This window comes from Anomaloglossus baeobatrachus, chromosome 1, assembly GCF_048569485.1.
Source record: "Anomaloglossus baeobatrachus isolate aAnoBae1 chromosome 1, aAnoBae1.hap1, whole genome shotgun sequence".
NCBI classification, from domain to species: domain Eukaryota; kingdom Metazoa; phylum Chordata; class Amphibia; order Anura; family Aromobatidae; genus Anomaloglossus; species Anomaloglossus baeobatrachus.
The window spans coordinates 957,445,036-957,467,494 of record NC_134353.1 but is presented as its reverse complement, the minus strand read 5'-3'; the positions used below and the strand labels follow the sequence as shown (position 1 = coordinate 957,467,494).

Below are 22,459 nucleotides of genomic sequence, written 5' to 3'. Positions count from 1 at the left end.
AGAGAGCTTAGAGAAGGGGTTCATTCGTAAGTCTGTCTCTCCCGCGGGAGCTGGGTTTTTCTTTGTTCGGAAGAAAGAGGGTGATTTGCGTCCCTGCATAGATTACAGGGGTCTCAACGCAATCACAATAACGAACAAATACCCATTACCTTTAATTTCGGAGCTCTTTGACAGACTGAGAGGAGCTCAAGTTTTTACGAAGTTGGATCTGCGGGGTGCGTATAACTTGGTACGAATTCGAAAGGGTGACGAATGGAAGACCGCTTTTAACACCCGAGACGGTCACTATGAATACCTCGTCATGCCTTTTGGGTTATGTAATGCACCCGCAGTATTTCAGGACTTCGTAAACGATGTGTTCAGGGATTTACTGTTATCCTCAGTAGTGGTGTATCTGGACGACATCCTGATTTTTTCTCCTGATCTGGAGACTCATCGTCAGGATGTCGTTCGTGTCCTTTCCCGTTTAAGGGAGCACTCATTGTTTGCTAAACTCGAGAAATGTGTATTCGAGCAGTCCTCATTGCCTTTTTTGGGTTACATTATCTCACAAGAGGGTCTGGCTATGGATCCTGCGAAGCTCTCTGCTGTCCTGCAATGGTCCGAACCTCATTCCTTGAAGGCGGTGCAACGCTTCTTAGGATTCATAAATTATTACAGGCAGTTCATACCCCATTTTTCTACTTTGGTGGCCCCTTTGGTGGCCTTGACTAAGAAAGGTGCTAATCCCAAAGCCTGGTCTACTGAGACATCTCAGGCTTTTGAGGCAGTAAAAAGACACTTTTCAACTGCTCCCGTTCTTCAAAGACCCGATGAGAGTAAGCCCTTCCTCTTAGAGGTTGATGCCTCTTCAGTGGGTGCTGGTGCGGTCTTGTATCAAAAGAACGGTGCAGGTAGAAAAAGGCCGTGTTTCTTCTTTGCTAAAACCTTTTCACCGGCAGAGAGAAACTATACCATTGGGGATAGGGAACTGCTCGCCTTGAGATTAGCCTTGGAGGAGTGGCGTCACTTGCTGGAAGGAGCGAAACATCCTTTCCAGGTCTATACAGACCATAAGAATCTGACGTACTTACAAACCGCTCAGCGTCTGAATCCTCGCCAAGCCCGCTGGTCCTTGTTTTTCTCCCGCTTTTACTTCTCCATCAACTATTTGTCTGGGAGTAAGAATAACAAGGCAGACGCCCTGTCTCGCTCTATGCTTTCTACCCAGGAAGAGATTGACGAACCTCGTCTTATTCTTCCCTCCAGGGTTTTTCATACGCTCTCCCCTGTGACGTTAGACCAAATCCCACCGGGCAAGACCTTTGTTCCGCCTGATCGACAGAATGATATACTGTCATGGGCCCACACCTCAAAGGTGGGTGGGCATTTTGGTATTAGGCGGACACGAGAGTTACTGGAGAGGTGGTATTGGTGGCCACACTTAGCCAGCCACGTCAAGAGATATGTCGGTTCCTGCTACTCGTGTGCTCGCAACCGTCCATTACGGCAGAGACCGGCTGGGCTCTTGCATCCTTTACCAGTGCCAGATAGACCATGGGAGGTGGTAGGCATGGACTTTGTAGGTGATCTTCCATGTTCACAGGGACATAGATTTGTGTGGGTCATTACGGACCATTTCTCCCGGATGGTTCATCTCGTACCGTTATCGAGAATCCCATCTTCCAGGGTACTAGCCAAACTATTCCTCAAGCATGTCTTTAGGCTTCACGGGATGCCAGATCGTATCATTTGTGATAGAGGCCCACAATTTACTTCCCGTTTCTGGCGAGATCTTTGTAGCCTTCTGCAAATTGAGTTGAATCTCTCTTCGGCATACCATCCGGAGACTAATGGTTTGGTTGAACGTACCAATCAATCTATGATTATATACCTTCGACACTTTGTTGCTGAGAACCACGATAACTGGTCCTCCCTCCTACCCTGGGCAGAATTTGCCCTTAACAATTCGCTGGCTGAGGCAACTGGGCAGACACCGTTCGTACTCAATAATGGGCAACACCCTAGGGTACCGGTACCGTTTCCCGCCGCTGCACCTCCTCCTCTTGTGGCCGACTGGGCAACTAATGCCAGAGAGGTTTGGGATCGGACTCAAGAGTCGATCCAAGCAGCTAAGGACCGTATGAAGACGGTGTCCGATCGGTTTCGTCGCCCGGCTCCTGTCTTTTCTCCAGGGGACTTTGTGTGGCTCTCTGCAAAACACGTGAGACTTAGAGTGAGCTCTGTCAAATTTGCTCCTCGCTTCCTGGGTCCTTATGAGGTTCTTCGACAGGTAAATCCTGTAGTCTATCAATTGAAGTTACCTGTCCATCTTAGGATTCATGACAAATTCCATGTCTCACTGCTAAAGCCGGCTATTTTACCTCACGCTCGTGAAGTGCACTCTCCTGCCTCTGATTCCTCTCGCTCTAGCTATGAGGTACGAGCCATAGTTGGTTCTAAGATGGTTAGAGGACGCAGGTTCTTCTTGATAGATTGGGAGGGCTATGGCCCGGAACATCGCTCTTGGGAGCCTGAGGAGGCTGTCCATGCTCCCGACTTAGTTGCCAATTACCTGCGTCGCCGGGAGGGGGGCCCTTGAGGGGGAGGTACTGTTACGGTTGCTGCGAGCGCTGGAGACTAAGTCCAGATTTCTTGCTACTGCACATGTGCGAGCGCCGGAGACTAAGTCCAATCTTGGAGCCATTGCACATGTGCGGGTGACATCATCGCTGACACGAGATCACATGTCTCTGACACCTTCTATGCCGATTGGTCGCTGGTCATGTGCTTGTGACGGCTTGCTCGGTGATAGGCCAGCATGACGTCACTCCTGTCGTTCTGGCAGCGGATTGGCTCTGGTGTCCTCCATCTTGGATGAGGCACAGAGTCTATATAAGACCCTGACACACGCCGCATGGTGCTCAGTCCTCTTGGTTCATGCATATGAGTAGACGCTCTGTGCGCGTTCCTCTAGGCATTCCTCTGTCTATGCTAGGTGAGCGCTACCGGCAGGGTAGCGTTCTTATACCTTACAGCTTCGGCTGCTGTCCGTATCCTTACCTCTTAGGGGAGCGGACATAGGCAGGTGCCTGAGGCACATGGTCTGGCTGGGCCTTGTGATTCTACTCGTAGGTGGACGTTGCCGCTAGGGTAACGTTCCTTATACTGCGTCTGGCAGTTGTTCGTATCCTCGCACACTAGGGGAGCGAACAGAGGTAGGAGCTTTGTGCGGCTTACGCTGCTGTTCGTCTCTTTTGCACCACTAGAAGAGCGGACCTAGGCAGGTGCCATATCTAGTGGTTCGTGTCCTCGCACACTAGTGGAGCGAACGCAGGTAGGAGCTTTGTGCGGCTTACGCTGCTGTTCGTCTCTTTTGCACCACTAGAAGAGCGGACCTAGGTAGGTGCCATTTTGCACACATTGCATTTGTCTCTGTGATTATTAACAGAGATCATTCCACACACCCTCCAAGTAAGGGAGGAATTGCTTTACTTACTTATTATATCCTTCTGTGAGTTAACAGAGGTATTGCACTCTGCCATAGTCTGCAGCAGAGTCTTTGCACGGTGGACCCTGACTGTCTGATACTCCTTTAGGTTCTTATCAGATAGCCCCCCGTAACATTAGGACTGAGCCAAGGGTCTGGCAGTTATGGCAGAATATCAGCAGTTACACCGTTACATACATGTACTTGAGTCACGGCTCAAGAGTATAGAGGATAAACCTCAGACCATGGTGACATCTGCACATGATCCTCGACTTGCTCTGCCAAACAGATATTCTGGCGATGCCAGATCATGTCGTGGTTTCATTAGTCAGTGTCAGATACACCTAGAGGTCAACTCTTCTCGCTTCTCTACGGAGAGGTCCAGAGTAGGCTTTATCATCTCCTTACTTCAGGACAAAGCCTTAGAATGGGCGACTCCCCTATGGGAGCGCTCTGATGTGGTTACTCTGAGACATCAAGACTTTCTTGATGCTCTTAAGGCGGTATTCATGGGTCCGCAGGTTACCCATGATGCGGCCCTGAGACTGTTAGATCTATCTCAGGGTTCGTTATCCACTAGTTCTTATGCCATTGCTTTTAGAACTCTGGTGGCAGAACTAGATTGGCCAGAGAAGGTGTTGATTCCTATCTTCTGGAGAGGGTTGGCAGGCTATGTCAAGGATGCCCTTGCTACTCGTGAGGTCCCTGCTTCTCTGGAGGACTTGATCACAGTAGCAACGAGGATCGATGTACGCCATAAGGAACGTAGACTCGAGGTCTCTTCCTCACGCCCTAAGCATCGGGCTATTCCAGTTGTTGAGGGTCCACTACCATCTTCCTCAGCATCTGAAACATCTCCCACTCCTATGGAGTTAGGTCATACGTTCTCCAGACTATGCAAGTCTGGTCCTCCTATATGTTACGTATGTCGTCAGGCTGGGCACTATGCCAACAAGTGTCCTAGTCATCAGGGAAACTCCCTGGCCTAGTAACCATTAGAGGGGGGTTACTAGAGACGTCTTCTGCACCCTCTAAGTGTTGTATCCCAGGTCAGCTCTCGTTATCTGAGAATACATGGCCTATTATGGCTTTTGTGGATTCCGGAGCTGACGGGATTTTTGTGTCCTCAGGATTTGTAAAGGGACACAATATTCCCTCTATCATGTTAGATGCGCCTATTCCTGTCCGTGTTGTTAATGGAACTATGTTGTCTGACTCCATTACATTGAGGACAGTTCCCTTGCGCCTTTCCCTGTCTCAGGGTCACATAGAGGAGATTTCTTTTCTTGTTTTGCCTGAGGGTATAGACGACGTCCTTCTGGGCCTTCCATGGCTTCGGACTCATGCTCCTCACATTAACTGGGAGTCTGACAGCATTATTAGTTGGGGTTCGAAATGTCAGTCCCGATGTCTTCCCTTACCACCTAAGGTCGTTGCGGTTGCATCAACTGATCTCTCTCCCATACCTACACCCTATTTGGATTTCGCTGACGTGTTCTCCAAACAGGGTGCTGAGGTTCTTCCACCCCATTGCCGTATGACTGTGCCATAGACCTTATCCCAGGTTCGGTTCCACCTAAAGGCAGGGTTTACCCCCTGTCGATACCTGAGTCGGAGGCCATGTCGACCTATATAAGAGAGAGCTTAGAGAAGGGGTTCATTCGTAAGTCTGTCTCTCCCGCGGGAGCTGGGTTTTTCTTTGTTCGGAAGAAAGAGGGTGATTTGCGTCCCTGCATAGATTACAGGGGTCTCAACGCAATCACAATAAAGAACAAATACCCATTACCTTTAATTTCGGAGCTCTTTGACAGACTGAGAGGAGCTCAAGTTTTTACGAAGTTGGATCTGCGGGGTGCGTATAACTTGGTACGAATTCGAAAGGGTGACGAATGGAAGACCGCTTTTAACACCCGAGACGGTCACTATGAATACCTCGTCATGCCTTTTGGGTTATGTAATGCACCCGCAGTATTTCAGGACTTCGAAAACGATGTGTTCAGGGATTTACTGTTATCCTCAGTAGTGGTGTATCTGGACGACATCCTGATTTTTTCTCCTGATCTGGAGACTCATCGTCAGGATGTCGTTCGTGTCCTTTCCCGTTTAAGGGAGCACTCATTGTTTGCTAAACTCGAGAAATGTGTATTCGAGCAGTCCTCATTGCCTTTTTTGGGTTACATTATCTCACAAGAGGGTCTGGCTATGGATCCTGCGAAGCTCTCTGCTGTCCTGCAATGGTCCGAACCTCATTCCTTGAAGGCGGTGCAACGCTTCTTAGGATTCATAAATTATTACAGGCAGTTCATACCCCATTTTTCTACTTTGGTGGCCCCTTTGGTGGCCTTGACTAAGAAAGGTGCTAATCCCAAAGCCTGGTCTACTGAGACATCTCAGGCTTTTGAGGCAGTAAAAAGACACTTTTCAACTGCTCCCGTTCTTCAAAGACCCGATGAGAGTAAGCCCTTCCTCTTAGAGGTTGATGCCTCTTCAGTGGGTGCTGGTGCGGTCTTGTATCAAAAGAACGGTGCAGGTAGAAAAAGGCCGTGTTTCTTCTTTGCTAAAACCTTTTCACCGGCAGAGAGAAACTATACCATTGGGGATAGGGAACTGCTCGCCTTGAGATTAGCCTTGGAGGAGTGGCGTCACTTGCTGGAAGGAGCGAAACATCCTTTCCAGGTCTATACAGACCATAAGAATCTGACGTACTTACAAACCGCTCAGCGTCTGAATCCTCGCCAAGCCCGCTGGTCCTTGTTTTTCTCCCGCTTTCACTTCTCCATCAACTATTTGTCTGGGAGTAAGAATAACAAGGCAGACGCCCTGTCTCGCTCTATGCTTTCTACCCAGGAAGAGATTGACGAACCTCGTCTTATTCTTCCCTCCAGGGTTTTTCATACGCTCTCCCCTGTGACGTTAGACCAAATCCCACCGGGCAAGACCTTTGTTCCGCCTGATCGACAGAATGATATACTGTCATGGGCCCACACCTCAAAGGTGGGTGGGCATTTTGGTATTAGGCGGACACGAGAGTTACTGGAGAGGTGGTATTGGTGGCCACACTTAGCCAGCCACGTCAAGAGATATGTCGGTTCCTGCTACTCGTGTGCTCGCAACCGTCCATTACGGCAGAGACCGGCTGGGCTCTTGCATCCTTTACCAGTGCCAGATAGACCATGGGAGGTGGTAGGCATGGACTTTGTAGGTGATCTTCCATGTTCACAGGGACATAGATTTGTGTGGGTCATTACGGACCATTTCTCCCGGATGGTTCATCTCGTACCGTTATCGAGAATCCCATCTTCCAGGGTACTAGCCAAACTATTCCTCAAGCATGTCTTTAGGCTTCACGGGATGCCAGATCGTATCATTTGTGATAGAGGCCCACAATTTACTTCCCGTTTCTGGCGAGATCTTTGTAGCCTTCTGCAAATTGAGTTGAATCTCTCTTCGGCATACCATCCGGAGACTAATGGTTTGGTTGAACGTACCAATCAATCTATGATTATATACCTTCGACACTTTGTTGCTGAGAACCACGATAACTGGTCCTCCCTCCTACCCTGGGCAGAATTTGCCCTTAACAATTCGCTGGCTGAGGCAACTGGGCAGACACCGTTCGTACTCAATAATGGGCAACACCCTAGGGTACCGGTACCGTTTCCCGCCGCTGCACCTCCTCCTCTTGTGGCCGACTGGGCAACTAATGCCAGAGAGGTTTGGGATCGGACTCAAGAGTCGATCCAAGCAGCTAAGGACCGTATGAAGACGGTGTCCGATCGGTTTCGTCGCCCGGCTCCTGTCTTTTCTCCAGGGGACTTTGTGTGGCTCTCTGCAAAACACGTGAGACTTAGAGTGAGCTCTGTCAAATTTGCTCCTCGCTTCCTGGGTCCTTATGAGGTTCTTCGACAGGTAAATCCTGTAGTCTATCAATTGAAGTTACCTGTCCATCTTAGGATTCATGACAAATTCCATGTCTCACTGCTAAAGCCGGCTATTTTACCTCACGCTCGTGAAGTGCACTCTCCTGCCTCTGATTCCTCTCGCTCTAGCTATGAGGTACGAGCCATAGTTGGTTCTAAGATGGTTAGAGGACGCAGGTTCTTCTTGATAGATTGGGAGGGCTATGGCCCGGAACATCGCTCTTGGGAGCCTGAGGAGGCTGTCCATGCTCCCGACTTAGTTGCCAATTACCTGCGTCGCCGGGAGGGGGGCCCTTGAGGGGGAGGTACTGTTACGGTTGCTGCGAGCGCTGGAGACTAAGTCCAGATTTCTTGCTACTGCACATGTGCGAGCGCCGGAGACTAAGTCCAATCTTGGAGCCATTGCACATGTGCGGGTGACATCATCGCTGACACGAGATCACATGTCTCTGACACCTTCTATGCCGATTGGTCGCTGGTCATGTGCTTGTGACGGCTTGCTCGGTGATAGGCCAGCATGACGTCACTCCTGTCGTTCTGGCAGCGGATTGGCTCTGGTGTCCTCCATCTTGGATGAGGCACAGAGTCTATATAAGACCCTGACACACGCCGCATGGTGCTCAGTCCTCTTGGTTCATGCATATGAGTAGACGCTCTGTGCGCGTTCCTCTAGGCATTCCTCTGTCTATGCTAGGTGAGCGCTACCGGCAGGGTAGCGTTCTTATACCTTACAGCTTCGGCTGCTGTCCGTATCCTTACCTCTTAGGGGAGCGGACATAGGCAGGTGCCTGAGGCACATGGTCTGGCTGGGCCTTGTGATTCTACTCGTAGGTGGACGTTGCCGCTAGGGTAACGTTCCTTATACTGCGTCTGGCAGTTGTTCGTATCCTCGCACACTAGGGGAGCGAACAGAGGTAGGAGCTTTGTGCGGCTTACGCTGCTGTTCGTCTCTTTTGCACCACTAGAAGAGCGGACCTAGGCAGGTGCCATATCTAGTGGTTCGTGTCCTCGCACACTAGTGGAGCGAACGCAGGTAGGAGCTTTGTGCGGCTTACGCTGCTGTTCGTCTCTTTTGCACCACTAGAAGAGCGGACCTAGGTAGGTGCCATTTTGCACACATTGCATTTGTCTCTGTGATTATTAACAGAGATCATTCCACACACCCTCCAAGTAAGGGAGGAATTGCTTTACTTACTTATTATATCCTTCTGTGAGTTAACAGAGGTATTGCACTCTGCCATAGTCTGCAGCAGAGTCTTTGCACGGTGGACCCTGACTGTCTGATACTCCTTTAGGTTCTTATCAGATAGCCCCCCGTAACACCCCCAATGTCCTGTGTGCAGCCCATCACCCAGTAGTCCTGTTTGCACCCCCCAATCCTGTGTGCACCCCTCCCCCAGTCCTGTGTGCAGCCCCCCAATGTCCTGTGTGCACCCCCACACAATCCTATGTGCAGCCCATCACCCAGTCCTGTGTGCACCCCCCAGTCCTGTGTGCACCCCCCCAGTCCTGTGTGCACCCCCCCAGTCCTGTGTGCACCCCCCCAGTCCTGTGTGCACCCCCCCAGTCGTGTGTGCAGCCCCCCCGTGATGTCTGTGCAGCCCCCCCCGTGATGTCTGTGCAGCCCCCCCAGTGATGTCTGTGCAGCCCCCCCCCAGTGATGTCTGTGCAGCCCCCCCCAGTGATGTCTGTGCAGCCCCCCCCAGTGATGTCTGTGCAGCCCCCCCCAGTGATGTCTGTGCAGCCCCCCCCAGTGATGTCTGTGCAGCCCCCCCCAGTGATGTCTGTGCAGCCCCCCCCAGTGATGTCTGTGCAGCCCCCCCAGTGATGTCTGTGCAGCCCCCCCAGTGATGTCTGTGCAGCCCCCCCCAGTGATGTCTGTGCAGCCCCCCCAGTGATGTCTGTGCAGCCCCCCCAGTGATGTCTGTGCAGCCCCCCCCAGTGATGTCTGTGCAGCCCCCCCAGTGATGTCTGTGCAGCCCCCCCAGTGATGTCTGTGCAGCCCCCCCAGTGATGTCTGTGCAGCCCCCCCCAGTGATGTCTGTGCAGCCCCCCCCAGTGATGTCTGTGCAGCCCCCCCCCAGTGATGTCTGTGCAGCCCCCCCCCCCAGTGATGTCTGTGCAGCCCCCCCCAGTGATGTCTGTGCCTCCCCACAGTGATGTCTGTGCCTCCCCACAGTGATGTCTGTGCCTCCCCCCAGTGATGTCTGTGCCTCCCCCCAGTGATGTCTGTGCCTCCCCACAGTGATGTCTGTGCCTCCCCCCAGTGATGTCTGTGCCTCCCCACAGTGATGTCTGTGCAGCCCCCCCCCAGTGATGTCTGTGCCTCCCCCCAGTGATGTCTGTGCCTCCCCCCAGTGATGTCTGTGCCTCCCCCCAGTGATGTCTGTGCCTCCCCACAGTGATGTCTGTGCCTCCCCCCAGTGATGTCTGTGCCTCCCCCCAGTGATGTCTGTGCCTCCCCCCAGTGATGTCTGTGCCTCCCCCCAGTGATGTCTGTGCCTCCCCCCAGTGATGTCTGTGCCTCCCCCCAGTGATGTCTGTGCCTCCCCCCAGTGATGTCTGTGCCACCCCACAGTGATGTCTGTGCCTCCCCACAGTGATGTCTGTGCCTCCCCCCAGTGATGTCTGTGCCTCCCCCCAGTGATGTCTGTGCCTCCCCCCAGTGATGTCTGTGCCTCCCCACAGTGATGTCTGTGCCTCCCCACAGTGATGTCTGTGCCTCCCCACAGTGATGTCTGTGCCTCCCCCCAGTGATGTCTGTGCCTCCCCCCAGTGATGTCTGTGCCTCCCCCCAGTGATGTCTGTGCCTCCCCCCAGTGATGTCTGTGCCTCCCCCCAGTGATGTCTGTGCCTCCCCCCAGTGATGTCTGTGCCTCCCCACAGTGATGTCTGTGCCTCCCCACAGTGATGTCTGTGCCTCCCCACAGTGATGTCTGTGCATCCCCACAGTGGTGTCTGTGCCCCCAGCCCCGCGTGTGGTGTCTGTGCCCCCAGCCCCGCGTGTGGTGTCTGTGCCCCCAGCCCCATGCCCCCAGTTAATTAATTGCTTCACCCAATATAGCAGGGTCATTTAAACATTGATAATTTTGTGCGGCCCCCGAAGGTTGGTAGAAATTTCCAAATGGCCCCCGACAGAAAAAAGGTTCCCCACCCCTGGTCAAAGGGTACTTAAGTGACCATACGTGTATCCTTTCTAAAGCGTGAGTTCCCTTTAATTATTGGGTGTCCAAGCTGAACACTTGGCCTGACCTCTCTTTATACGCCTTGGAGGTGCTTGCCTGTCCGGCTGCTAGTGTGATGTCAGAGTGTGTTTTAAGTTCTGCTGCGGCAATTATCACTGATAGGCGCTCACGTCTCTCCACAGATAATGCAGAATGACTTACTCTGATTACATTTAACAAGGACTGGATTTCTCCACAGTTTGCAATCCCTTCCGATGAGAGCAAGCCAAACTAAATTCCCCCAAAATGTTCATTTTGGCTTCCCCCCGCTTGCCAAATAAAGTCATTTCTTTCCTGCATCAACCATGACAGCCCATAGGGCTAATTTATGTAAACACTATGCACATTTGTGCAGGGGTGGACAAACCAGGATAGTACTCCTACTCCAGCATAACTACTCTTTGTCATTGGAGGCCCTTGTGATGGGGACTTCCTGCATCAACCATGACTCAGCTCATAGGGCTAATTTTTTTAAACAATGCACATCAGTGTCACAACCGCATCCTTGCCTTTCTGTATACAGTCCGTTTTACATCCCTATGCCTTCCTTTTTTTTAGGGTTTAGTTGCGTACCGCAAAAATAAATGGAAGGAGGGTTACATGCAGTCAAAACTAGAAAGATAGATAGCTGGATAGATAGACATATATAATGTCCCACTCACTTGCATTTTGTAACCTTGCACACTTTAGTGCCTTTTATGTGGCACTAAAGGGTGCTTAGCCTTGTGTTTTACCAAAAATAAATAAATAATTAAAAAAAGTGATGTGGGGTCCCCCCTATTTTTTGTAGCCAGCTAGGCTAAAGCACACGGCTGCAGTCTGTAGACCACAGCTGGCAGCTTCCCCCTAGCTGGAATCTGAAACAGAAGGCACTTCACGCTATTGTTTTAAAATAAATTAAATAATTGTTTAATAAATAAATAATTTAAAACAAAAAATGTGGGGTTCCCCCAAATTGGATCACCAGCCAAGGTAAAGTGGACAGCTGTGGTCTGGTATTCTCAGATGACAGCTGTGTAATGTCACCTGGCATCAAGCCCTGGCATTAGTGATGTCACTGCATCTATCAGATTCACAATATCAATAACCCAGTCAATAATAAAAAAAATGGACAACAAAAATTTTTTTAACTTAAAAAACACTCCCCAAAACATTCCCTCTTTCACCAATTTATTGAAAAGAAAAAACAAATCCGGGTCTGGCGTAATCCAATATAGGGATCCCACGACAATCCATACCATACTCACTGTCCCAGTCAATGAAGAACAGAATGTTCCCTATTGGCTGGGAGAGCTGTGCAGTGACCTGAGCGAACATCAGGTCAGGCCAGGTCACTGCAGGGCATAACGAGCACTGACGTCATGAGGCTAGCTGAGTTCATTACCTGCGTTGATGAACGCCACTGAACTCGTGATGTCAGCATTTGTCACTGAGTTCCATGGCCCCCGCGTTCTCACGTGAACTGTGCCGTGAACCCTTGACGTCACCGCTAGTCACAGTCTCGGGCCGCCCGTGAGACTATATGGGAGAGCGCGGCGTCATGGAAGTCAGTGACGAGTGCTGACATCATGAGTTCAGCAGAGATCATCACATCAGGTAATGATCTGACCTAACCTCCTGATGTTGGCGCTCGTCATCCCGCAGCTGCTCGCACACTGCTGTGTGAGTCACTGCAGGGATTGCCAGAGCAGCGCAACATAGACTGCAGGGGCACTGACAGACTGAAGAACAGAACAGAAGTTCTTTTTTACCTCATCGGTTCTCTGTAGAATTTTTTTCAACAATTCTGTGTCTCTATTGTTAAATTCTGCAGGTCCATTACATCCTTAAAGCCCATACACTTTTTATACAATATGCACTTGTTATACATATATTTATTTTTTGGTGTTATGCACGGTTGTTTCTTTTGATCTACTTCGGTTTTCAATAATTCTGCTCTGTAATGTGTACAGGCTCTGAGTGATCCAGTAACACTGAAAAGTAGGAGAATAATAGCTCCAGTCTTTAACCCCTTAATGACCCATGACGTACTGGGTACGTCATGGTGACCTGGTACTTAACGACCTATGACGTATCCAGTACGTCATGGCAAAATCAGGGCCCCGGAGCCCCGTTGGCTGTGATCGGTGTACAAAAACCTTAGATTCGGGGAGGAGGGGACCTCTGCCTGACCTCAGGAGGGGTAGTGTCTCCCCCCCAGACCTACATAGGCTGTGATTGGCTGACAAACGCCGCTCAGGAAATCACAGCCACTGTGATGTTTCAGCCATTGAAAATGTCTGCAAGATTGAAATCCAGCCATGATCAGTGCAGCTATAGCACTGATCACTGACTGGAGCTGGGTGAACTTTGTTTGTTTGTTTCACTCGCCCCCAGCTCTGATTGGAGAGATCGGCCTTGTGACCGATCTTTCCAATCATCTTGGATCTGGGGCCGGTGACCTGTAGGTGACCACTCCCTTCAGCTTCAGTCCATCTGTGAAAGCTGAGGAGAGTGATCCCTGCAAGTGCCATTTGGTAAGTGCCCCCGATCCACCGTTGCCCCGCCTCTTCCTCCTTTCAGTCGTGCCGCAGCAGCAGTAGTCACCACCCCCGATCCACCGCCGCTACTGCCTCCAATCTGCCACCGCTCTCACCATCAGCCGCTGCCCCCCCTGCATCCGCCAACGCTCTCCCCATCAGCCGCTGCCCCCCTGCCTGATCTGTTGTCCGCTCTCTCACACCTCTTACCCTCCTGAATCTGCTGCCCTCTCACCCTCCTGCATCTGCTGCCCCCTCTCAACCTCCTGCATCTGCTGCCCCCTGTCATTCTCCTGCAACTGCTGCCCCCTGTCACCCTCCTGCATCTGCTGCCCCCTCCACCACCTCTCACCCTGATCTGCTGCCCGCCCTCTCCCATCCTCCGCCGTGGACTCTTCCATCCTCCATCTTTTTTTTCCATCCCACCTAGTCCCCCCCCCTTTTTGTCCTGATTTTTTTTCTGTAAACTATGAAAAAAATACAAAAACTTAGTTTATGGCCAGTAAAATGATACTGTAGTAATCGTCAACTACAGTATTTTTTACTGAATATTGTAAGGATCAGCCCAGAGCCACACGTTAGAGCGATGCACGAGTCTCAAATCGCATCATCCGGCACGGTCGCTCTCTTCCAGACAGGAGTGTGCGGCTGTGCCGGATGATGCGATGCGAGATTCGTGCATCGCTTTCACGTGTGGCACTTGCCTTCATGTCAGTTGCAGGCGCTCATATTTTTTTTTTTTTACTGACGTCCATATTTTTTATTTTGCCAAACTAATATTTTTTTGTATGGGGGGGTCTAGTTTCCAAAATGGGGTCACATGTGGGGGAGCTCCATTGTTTAGGCACCTTGGGGGGTCTCCAAACACAACATGGCATCCGCTAATAATTCCAACCAATTTTGCTGTGAAATGGCTCTCCTCTTCTGAGCACCGCCGTGCACCCAAACAATTACTTTCCACCACATATGAAGTATCCATGTACTCAGGAGAAATTGCACAATTCGTTTCATGGTGCATTTTTTCCTGATACCCTTGTGAAAATGCTGATTTTTATGGCTAAAGTAACATTTTTGTGTAAAAAAGTAAAATTTTCATTTTTTTCTTCTACATTGCTTTAGTTGCTGTGAAGCTCCTAAAGGGTTAATAAACTTCTTGGATGTGGTTTTGAGCAGAGTGAGGGGTGCAGATTTTAGAATGGGGTCACTTTTAAGTATTTTCTCAAATTGCTCCAAATGTGATGTGGTACCTAAATATTTTTTTTTTATGTAAATTTTGTTGAAAAAATGAAAAATTGCTGATGAACTTTGAACCCTTCTAACTTCCTAACGAAAAAAAAATTTTGTTTTGAAAATTGCACTTCCATTATCTTCCATGTAATGCAGGAGATGCCGGAAGGCTGCGGAGTCACTAACAGCCGGAGGTCAGGATTAAGGGAGACAACTAGTGGGGGCCACTATCAAAGGATTTCACAGGGGTGAAACAGCAAATAAAATTATTTACACATTTCATGCTCATCACCAGCATTATTACATGAGAACACATTGTTTGAAATGGTCGTGACTAACAGAAGAACAATAGTTAAAATATTCTTTAGAGGAGTTCATATTTTTCATGAGCAGTAACTGCCATACATAAGCTCTTTAGTAAATACTTTCTCCAATCCATCTGTAAAATGATCTGCTCTTCTGATCACATGATCTCTGCCTGAGAACCGCCTGACTTCCTGTGACGTCGCATCAAAGTTTCCCCAAAATCACAGCTCTGGAAACTGCCATGTGGGTGTGACTTAATGTGGTAGGCGGGGCTCCATCAAAAGTGCTTAGGGGCAAAAACGGCTTAGGGATATCTTTAGAGGCAATATCCTTCAGCATTTATGGAAAAAAAGTAACTGAGCTCACACTGCTCCTGTGCATGCTGCTGCAGACACAGCTCCTCTATGTATCTGTATGTATATAGCAGGATATATATATATATATATATATATATATATATATATATATATATGTATATTATATACACACACACTACACATACATGTTTATACCATGTGCACTGTATATACACCCTGCTGTATTATGAATACATTCATAACTGTCTCCCTATCCATCCATTACTCAGTGCAGATTAGTAGGGGATAACCTTTATTGCCAGGGCTGCTGTTCTGGTGCTTTGCGCAGTCTTTCTATCCTCTGTAACAGTGTCCTATGTAGATTGTGCTGATGGTGTAACACTAGAGGGGGCTTTACACGGTAGCGATATAGCTAGCAATTTCTAGCGATAGTGACCGTGTAAGTACCCGCCCCCGTCGCGCATGCGATTGTTTGTGATCGCTGCCGTAGCGAACATTAACGCTACGCAGCGTCACACATACTTACCTGGTCGGCGTCGTCGCTGTGACTGCCGAACAATCCGTCCTTCAAGGGGGAGGGACGTTCGGCATCACAGCGACGTCACCGCAACGTCACTAAGCGGCCGGCCAATCAAAGCAGAGGGGCGGAGATGAGCAGGACGTAACATCCCGCCCACCTCCTTCCTTCCTCATTGCGGCCGGCGGCAGGTAAGGAGACGTTCCTCGCTCATGTGGTGTCACACATAGCGATGTGTGCTGCCGCATGAGCGATGAACCACAACGCTAAACAACCCTTAGCGATTTTTGACTTTGGGACGACCTCTCCATGGTGAACGATTTTCACTATTTTTGAGGTCGCCTAAGGTCGCTGGTAAGTATTACACGCTGCGATATCGTTCATGACGCCAGATGTGCGTCACTAACAACTTGACCCCGGCGACCAAACATTAACGATATTGTAGCGTGTAAAGCCCCCTTAGGGGTGAAGTGAGAAGAGTTTTGGAAGAGTAAGGGTATGTGCACACGATCAGGACCCACTGTGTACTGGAGGTGGCGGGTCCTGACCTGTGTGGCCGCGAGTCTCCTCCGCAGGACTCGTGCCTACGATCTTGGGTCAGGCAGTTGCGGTGTTTTGCCATGTTCTGCAGAGAAAAGTTGCGTCTCCGTGGCAAAGAATCCAAAAGACAGAAAAAGATCACACATAATAATGGCGCACATCAATAGATAAAATTTAAATAATTTATACAATTTTTATTGGGTCCAAAGAATTTGACACACACAATATTAAAACTATTTAAAATTACAAGAAAAATGACCTCTGTGATGGTAATCAATGCTCCAAGATACAATAATCAATATATAGGTTAGTATAAATCCCTTCAAGCAATGGTTGTATCAATGTCTATCCTCACAATATGTGATGTTGAATGAATCAATTCAATACAATAGTCAATGAACAATACCATAGCAATACAAACGTCAGTACCACCATTAACCCCTTAAGGACACTGCGGGGTGGTGATCAATACCAAGATAAGCAGAGTTGGTACACACTTGCAACACAGCAGTGAAAATTAGTAATAAGCACCCAATATAGTGTGCAATGCCACAGTAGATGCCATATAAATTGCCTATAGAGCCCTACAGTAATTTGGCTAGTGCCATAGTAACTGAACTTGATTCAGCATTCAAGTAGGATTTAAGGCACTATATATGTAGAGTTATGATTTGTCCAAAAGGGTTAAAAAAGTGTGGAAAGATTGAAGAAAAAAAAAAAAGGCAAAGAATTGACATGCTGTGGCCTCAGGAAGCCGCCCCGCAGGTCAGGTCATGGTCATGTCATGCTGCAGGAAAAACAAGCACAGTGGGCATCGGAAATAGAAATCCCATCCACTGTGTTTGTACTGTACAATGCAGCATTTTGTACGCAGCAATAGCATGTGTCCAAAACAATCTGAACCCTGATTAGGAGCACATAGCCTTACAGGTCTGTTCTCACCACTGGTCTGCAGCCCAGAACAAGGGATGATGAGAAATGTAGTCAGAAGGAAGCATAAGAATCTAGAAGAGAAGAGGAGGTGGTGGCTGACAGCAGAGTTGATGCCGGGGGCTGGAACAGAAGCAGAAAGGCATAAAACAGCATGAAACTGGCAAAAACAACTTACGAGGAACTTAGAGGCACGATCCCTCAGCATTTATGGAAAAACTGAGTCAGGGTAGTGGTCGACCACTCTAATGTGAGAGATGGACTCTGCTTCTCTCTGCTTTTCTATTCCACGCTTTTTTTTTATCCTGATGATGGTGGTAACATCATCCTTCGACCACAACCTCAAAGTCCTATTTGTAGTACACGAACCGAAGGATAATTTTAAAAGCTTAGGAAATGTGCTAACAAATTGTCACAAACTCGTATATTTATTCACAATATGCCGACCAGCTCAATATCAACTCCGCTGGTTCTGATGAAATATCAGACCATCAAAAGGAAAACAGGTGAATAAACTCATATCCTTTAAAGCAAATTGTTCATTGGTAACAAGATTTAGGATACAATTCTACATTAATGTACAATGTTCTGTGCTCATGGCTGAATATATAGAGGTTATTCGGATTCTACTTGCCACTTGTGATATTTATTGACAACTGCATACAGAACAATCATCACTTTCGTATAATATGCGACTTTATCTGGAAAGTAACTGTTGTATTATTTTTTGCACGGTTTCTCAATTTATTTATTTTACTCACTTATATAGTGCCATTAATTCTGCAGCTTTAGGGTGCAGTCACATCGTATAAAATATAGCTCCGTTGTTGCTCCTGAAACTGTCTTGGAGTGAAATGCAAGTGTCATTCTGTATGTCATGTGAGTGCTTTTTCTCCATGTGTCGTCCACGTGATGTCCGTGTGACATGCGTGTTTTTTACCATGGAGTTTTAGATAAATAAATGCGCAGCATATATATAATGTCCCACTCCCCTGTATTTTGTAAGTTTGCACCCTTTAGTGCCACATGAAAGGCTCTAAAGAGTGCTTAGCTCCAAATTCATTATTTTTCCCCAAAAAACGTGATGTCCCCCTTATTTTTGTTAGCCAGCTAAGAGCGCTCTCACACATCCGGCTTTTCGCTGGTTTGACGGATGCGGAGCACGCCAAAACAGTATAATACAGTACAGTGGCAGCGCCGCAACTTCTGGTTCACATGCTCCGGTCACATGACAGCATGTGACTGGCACTTCTTGCGCTGCCAGTGTACTGTATACACCGTACTGGTGTGCTCCGCATCCGTCAAACCGGCGAAAAGCCGGATGAGTGAGAGAGCCCTTAGGTAAAGCTGACAGCTGCAACCTGCAGACCACAGGTGGCAGCTCTACTTTGGCTGTTAATACAAAATAGAGCAAGATGAAACAATCACTGATCTCAGGGAGCCCAGCCAGAGAAAACACTGCTGGCAGCCAGAAAAGGCGGTCAACACAGTGAAACTCTAGGTGCATTGCCCCCTGGGAAGTATGCAAATCAAAAAGATCCCTAGAGCCTCTGTTAGGAGTCTCGACATGGAAAATAGCCAGATATCCCTTCGAAAAGGACCTAGCAAAGGTCGAGGCTCCTAACAGAGGCTCCACGGACCTTTTTGATTTGAGTCCAAAATAGAGGGCACACCACGCTGTTATTTTAAATTTTTTAATAAAATTAAATAAGTAAAATAAAAAACGTGGGTTCCTTCCCAAATTGGATCACCAGTCAATGTAAAGCAGACAGCTCTGGTTTGGCATTCTCAGGCTGGGGAGGTGGGAGGCCCATGATTATTGGTCCCTCCACAACCTAAAAATCGCGGGTCGCAGACACCCCAGAAGTGGTGCATCCATTAGATGTACCAATCCTGGCGCCTCGCCGCTTCCCGTTGCCCTGGTCTGATGGCAAACGGGGTAATAAATGGGGTTTATGTCAGCCGTGAAATGCCAGCTGACATCAAGCCCTTGTATTAGTAATGGGTGGGTGTCTATCAGACACCTCCCATTACTAATCCAGTCATTGATTCAAGAAAAATACATTTTATTTGTACAAACACCCCCCCACCGAATACAGACCTTGTTCACCAATTTATTTCAATATTTATAAACAAAATGTCCAATGTAATATATAGCAAGGTCCCATGACGATTACAAGAAGCTAACCTGTACATCAAAAGGGAAAATTAACGAAATAAAGAAAAAAAGACACTTTCATTCACCAATTGATTTTCCAAGTAAATCCCTAATCCCGGTCCAGCATAATCCAATAAGGGGGTCCCACGACGATACGATACTCACTGCCCCAGTCAATGAAGAACAGAATGCTCCCCATTGACTGGAACAGCAGTGACTGCACTAACACACGTTTTTGAGAATCGGTGCACTGACCTGAGATAACCTCATGAGGTCAGCAGTTTTTTCTTGGTTCAACAACTGGATTAGTAATGGGGAATATCTGCTAGATGGAGGAAAAACGGGCAGAACATACAAGCTCCTTGTAGATGTCGTCCTTTGGGGGATTTGACCGAAACAATCGAAAAAATGTCTGCTTCCTTGTGTGCAAGTTTTGTCGTGTTTAACAAAATTTATGTTATGGATATTTTTTTGCTCTGTGAGCTTTTCGTCTGCAATCAGATGTGATTTCGGCTGATAACACTTTCCACATACAGAACATAAAAATGGCTTCTCCCCTGTGTGAATTATTTGATATCTGACAAGATCTGATTTAATGCTATAACTTCCCACATTCTAAATAAAAAAACATGTCTTCTACTTTCTGTGAATTTTCCAACAAAAAGGGATTTGTGAACAAAAAAATGGCTTCTCCCCGTGTGAGATTTCATATGCGAATCAAGAGATAATTTCTTACTAAAACATTTCCCACAATCTTAACAAGAAAATGGCTTCTCCCCCGTGTGAATTTTTATATGCGCATTAAGCTGTGATTTCCGAATAAAACATTTCCCACATTCTGAACAAGAAAATGGCTTCTCCCCCGTGTGAGTTTTTATATGCTGATCAAGGTGTGATTTCCGAATAAAACATTTCCCACAATCCGAACAAGAAAATGGCTTCTCCCCCGTGTGAGTTTTTATATGCCGATCAAGGTGTGATTTCCGAATAAAACATTTCCCACAATCCGAACAAGAAAATGGCTTCTCCCCCGTGTGAGTTTTTATATGCTGATTAAGGTGTGATTTCCAAGTAAAACATTGCTCACATTCTGAGCATGAATATGGCTTCTCCCCTGTGTGAGATTTCATATGCGAATCAAGATATGATTTCTTACTAAAACATTTTCCACAATCTGAACATGAAAATGGCTTTTCCCCCGTGTGAGATTTCATATGCGAATCAAGAGATGATTTCTTACTAAAACATTTTCCACAATCCGAACATGAAAATGGCTTCACCCCCGTGTGAGATTTCATATGCGAATCAAGAGATGATTTCTTACTAAAACATTTCCCACAATCTGAACATGAAAATGGCTTCTCCCCCATGTGAGTTTTTATATGCTTATTAAGCTGTGATTTCCAAATAAAACATTTCCCACATTCTGAACAAGAAAATGGCTTCTCCCCCGTGTGAGATTTCATATGCGAATCTAGAGATGATTTCTTACTAAAACATTTCCCACAATCTGAACAAGAAAATCGCTTCTCCCCCATGTGAGTTTTTATATGCTTATTAAGCTGTGATTTCCAAATAAAACATTTCCCACATTCTGAACAATAAAATGGCTTCTCCCCTGTATGAGTTTTTATATGCTCATCACGATATGATTTCCGAGTAAAACATTTCCCACATTCTGAACAAAATGGCTTCTCCCCTGTATGAGTTTTTATATGCTCATCACGATATGATTTCCGAGTAAAATATTTCCCACATTCTGAACAAGAAAATGGCTTCTCTCCCGTGTGAGATTTCATATGCGAATCAAGAGATGATTTCTTACTAAAACATTTCCCACAATCTGAACAAAAAAATGGCTTCTCCCCCGTGTGAGTTTTTATATGCTCATTAAGCTGTGATTTCCAAATAAAACATTTCCCACATTCTGAACAAGAAAATGGCTTCTCCCCCGTGTGAGATTTCATATGCGAATCAAGAGATGATTTCTTACTAAAACATTTCCCACAATCTGAACAAGAAAATGGCTTCTCCCCCGTGTGAGTTTTTATATGCTCATTAAGCTGTGATTTCCAAATAAAACATTTCCCACATTCTGAACAAGAAAATGGCTTCTCCCCCGTGTGAGATTTCATATGCGAATCAAGAGATGATTTCTTACTAAAACATTTCCCACAATCTGAACAAGAAAATGGCTTCTCCCCCGTGTGAGATATCATATGCAAATCATGAGATGATTTCTTACTAAAACATTTCCCACATTCTGAACAAGAAAATGGCTTCTCCCCCGTGTGAGTTTTTATATGCCGATCAAGGTGTGATTTCCAAGTAAAACATTGCTCACATTCTGAGCATGAATATGGCTTCTCCCCTGTGCGAGCTCTTTGTTGTTGATCTCTCCTCTTGTGGCTTTTATTTTGCTGAACATTCTGTGATGAATCATGAGATTGTTTACAAGCATCATGTAACGGATCTTGGGTGTGAAGGGCAGAAGGTTTTTCTGTGATAATGAATTGCTCTTCAGATGTATTCTTTATTATGCCACAATCTTCTGTCAAAACAATAAAACAGGATTTGTAAATTTTAAACACTTTAACCTTTAAACTTGGTTTTTACTGGTAAACTCAGGGCCCTGACTGGAGTATCGTTGTGCTGCCCAGATAGTGATGGTCTTATTAACAAAACAACTCTACCACAATTTCAAAAAGAAATTACACAGGAAATTAGCTAATAATATTGACTATATCCTGAATGTCATACCTGGCACCATAAGCACAGTGTCCATGGCTGCCTTATATAAGGAATATAAGAGGAATTATACTTTAAGAGGCCATAAAACTGACAGTCTAAAAACTCTATAAAAAGAAAAGGATGACTTTTGGTACCCCTCGCCCAGAATCACAATGTGGGAGCACTAACACTCTCAGCAAGCCCCCGACCGAATCTCCTGGCAATCCGTACCGTGTGGCAGAGGGTTTCTGCTCAGTGGGAGCCTGTAACAGCATCGCTGGAGTGACCCGTTGGAGACAGAGACATCAGGCTGCGTGATAAAGTTGGTGCCGGCAGCTTAACTGAGCTCCTAACCCTCACTCCACGTGTGTGCTTGCAAACTGACGGTCAGCCGGTAGGACAAATTATCAAACTGGGGGAGGTGGAGAGGCTGTAGTGACGGCGGGGACCCAGGATAGAGCTGCAGAGCAGTACGGTGTGTAAATTTGGCTGTGTGCGCATGTCGCGTTTTTTTCCTGCGTTTTGGCTGCATTTAAAACTGCAGCGTGTCATTGTCAAAATGCATGTGTTGTGCTTCCCCAGCAAAGTCTATGAGAAGTCAT

The 22,459-nt window shown here is 47.4% G+C and overlaps 2 protein-coding genes across 3 annotated transcripts in view; one reads left to right on the top strand and one right to left on the bottom strand.

Moving 5' to 3' along the window:
* Positions 1–22,459, top strand: part of LOC142257625 (uncharacterized) — a 481,515-nt gene that overhangs the window by 191,103 nt on the left and 267,953 nt on the right. The window lies entirely within an intron of this gene.
* LOC142303597 (uncharacterized) overlaps positions 18,657–22,459 on the bottom strand; it is an 80,690-nt gene continuing 76,887 nt past the window's right edge. Inside the window, exon 11 of the mRNA XM_075345109.1 lies at positions 18,657–21,678. Within this exon, the coding sequence (XP_075201224.1) occupies positions 19,883–21,678 (1,796 nt within the window). The 3' untranslated portion in view covers positions 18,657–19,882. The remainder of the gene's footprint in view (positions 21,679–22,459) is intronic.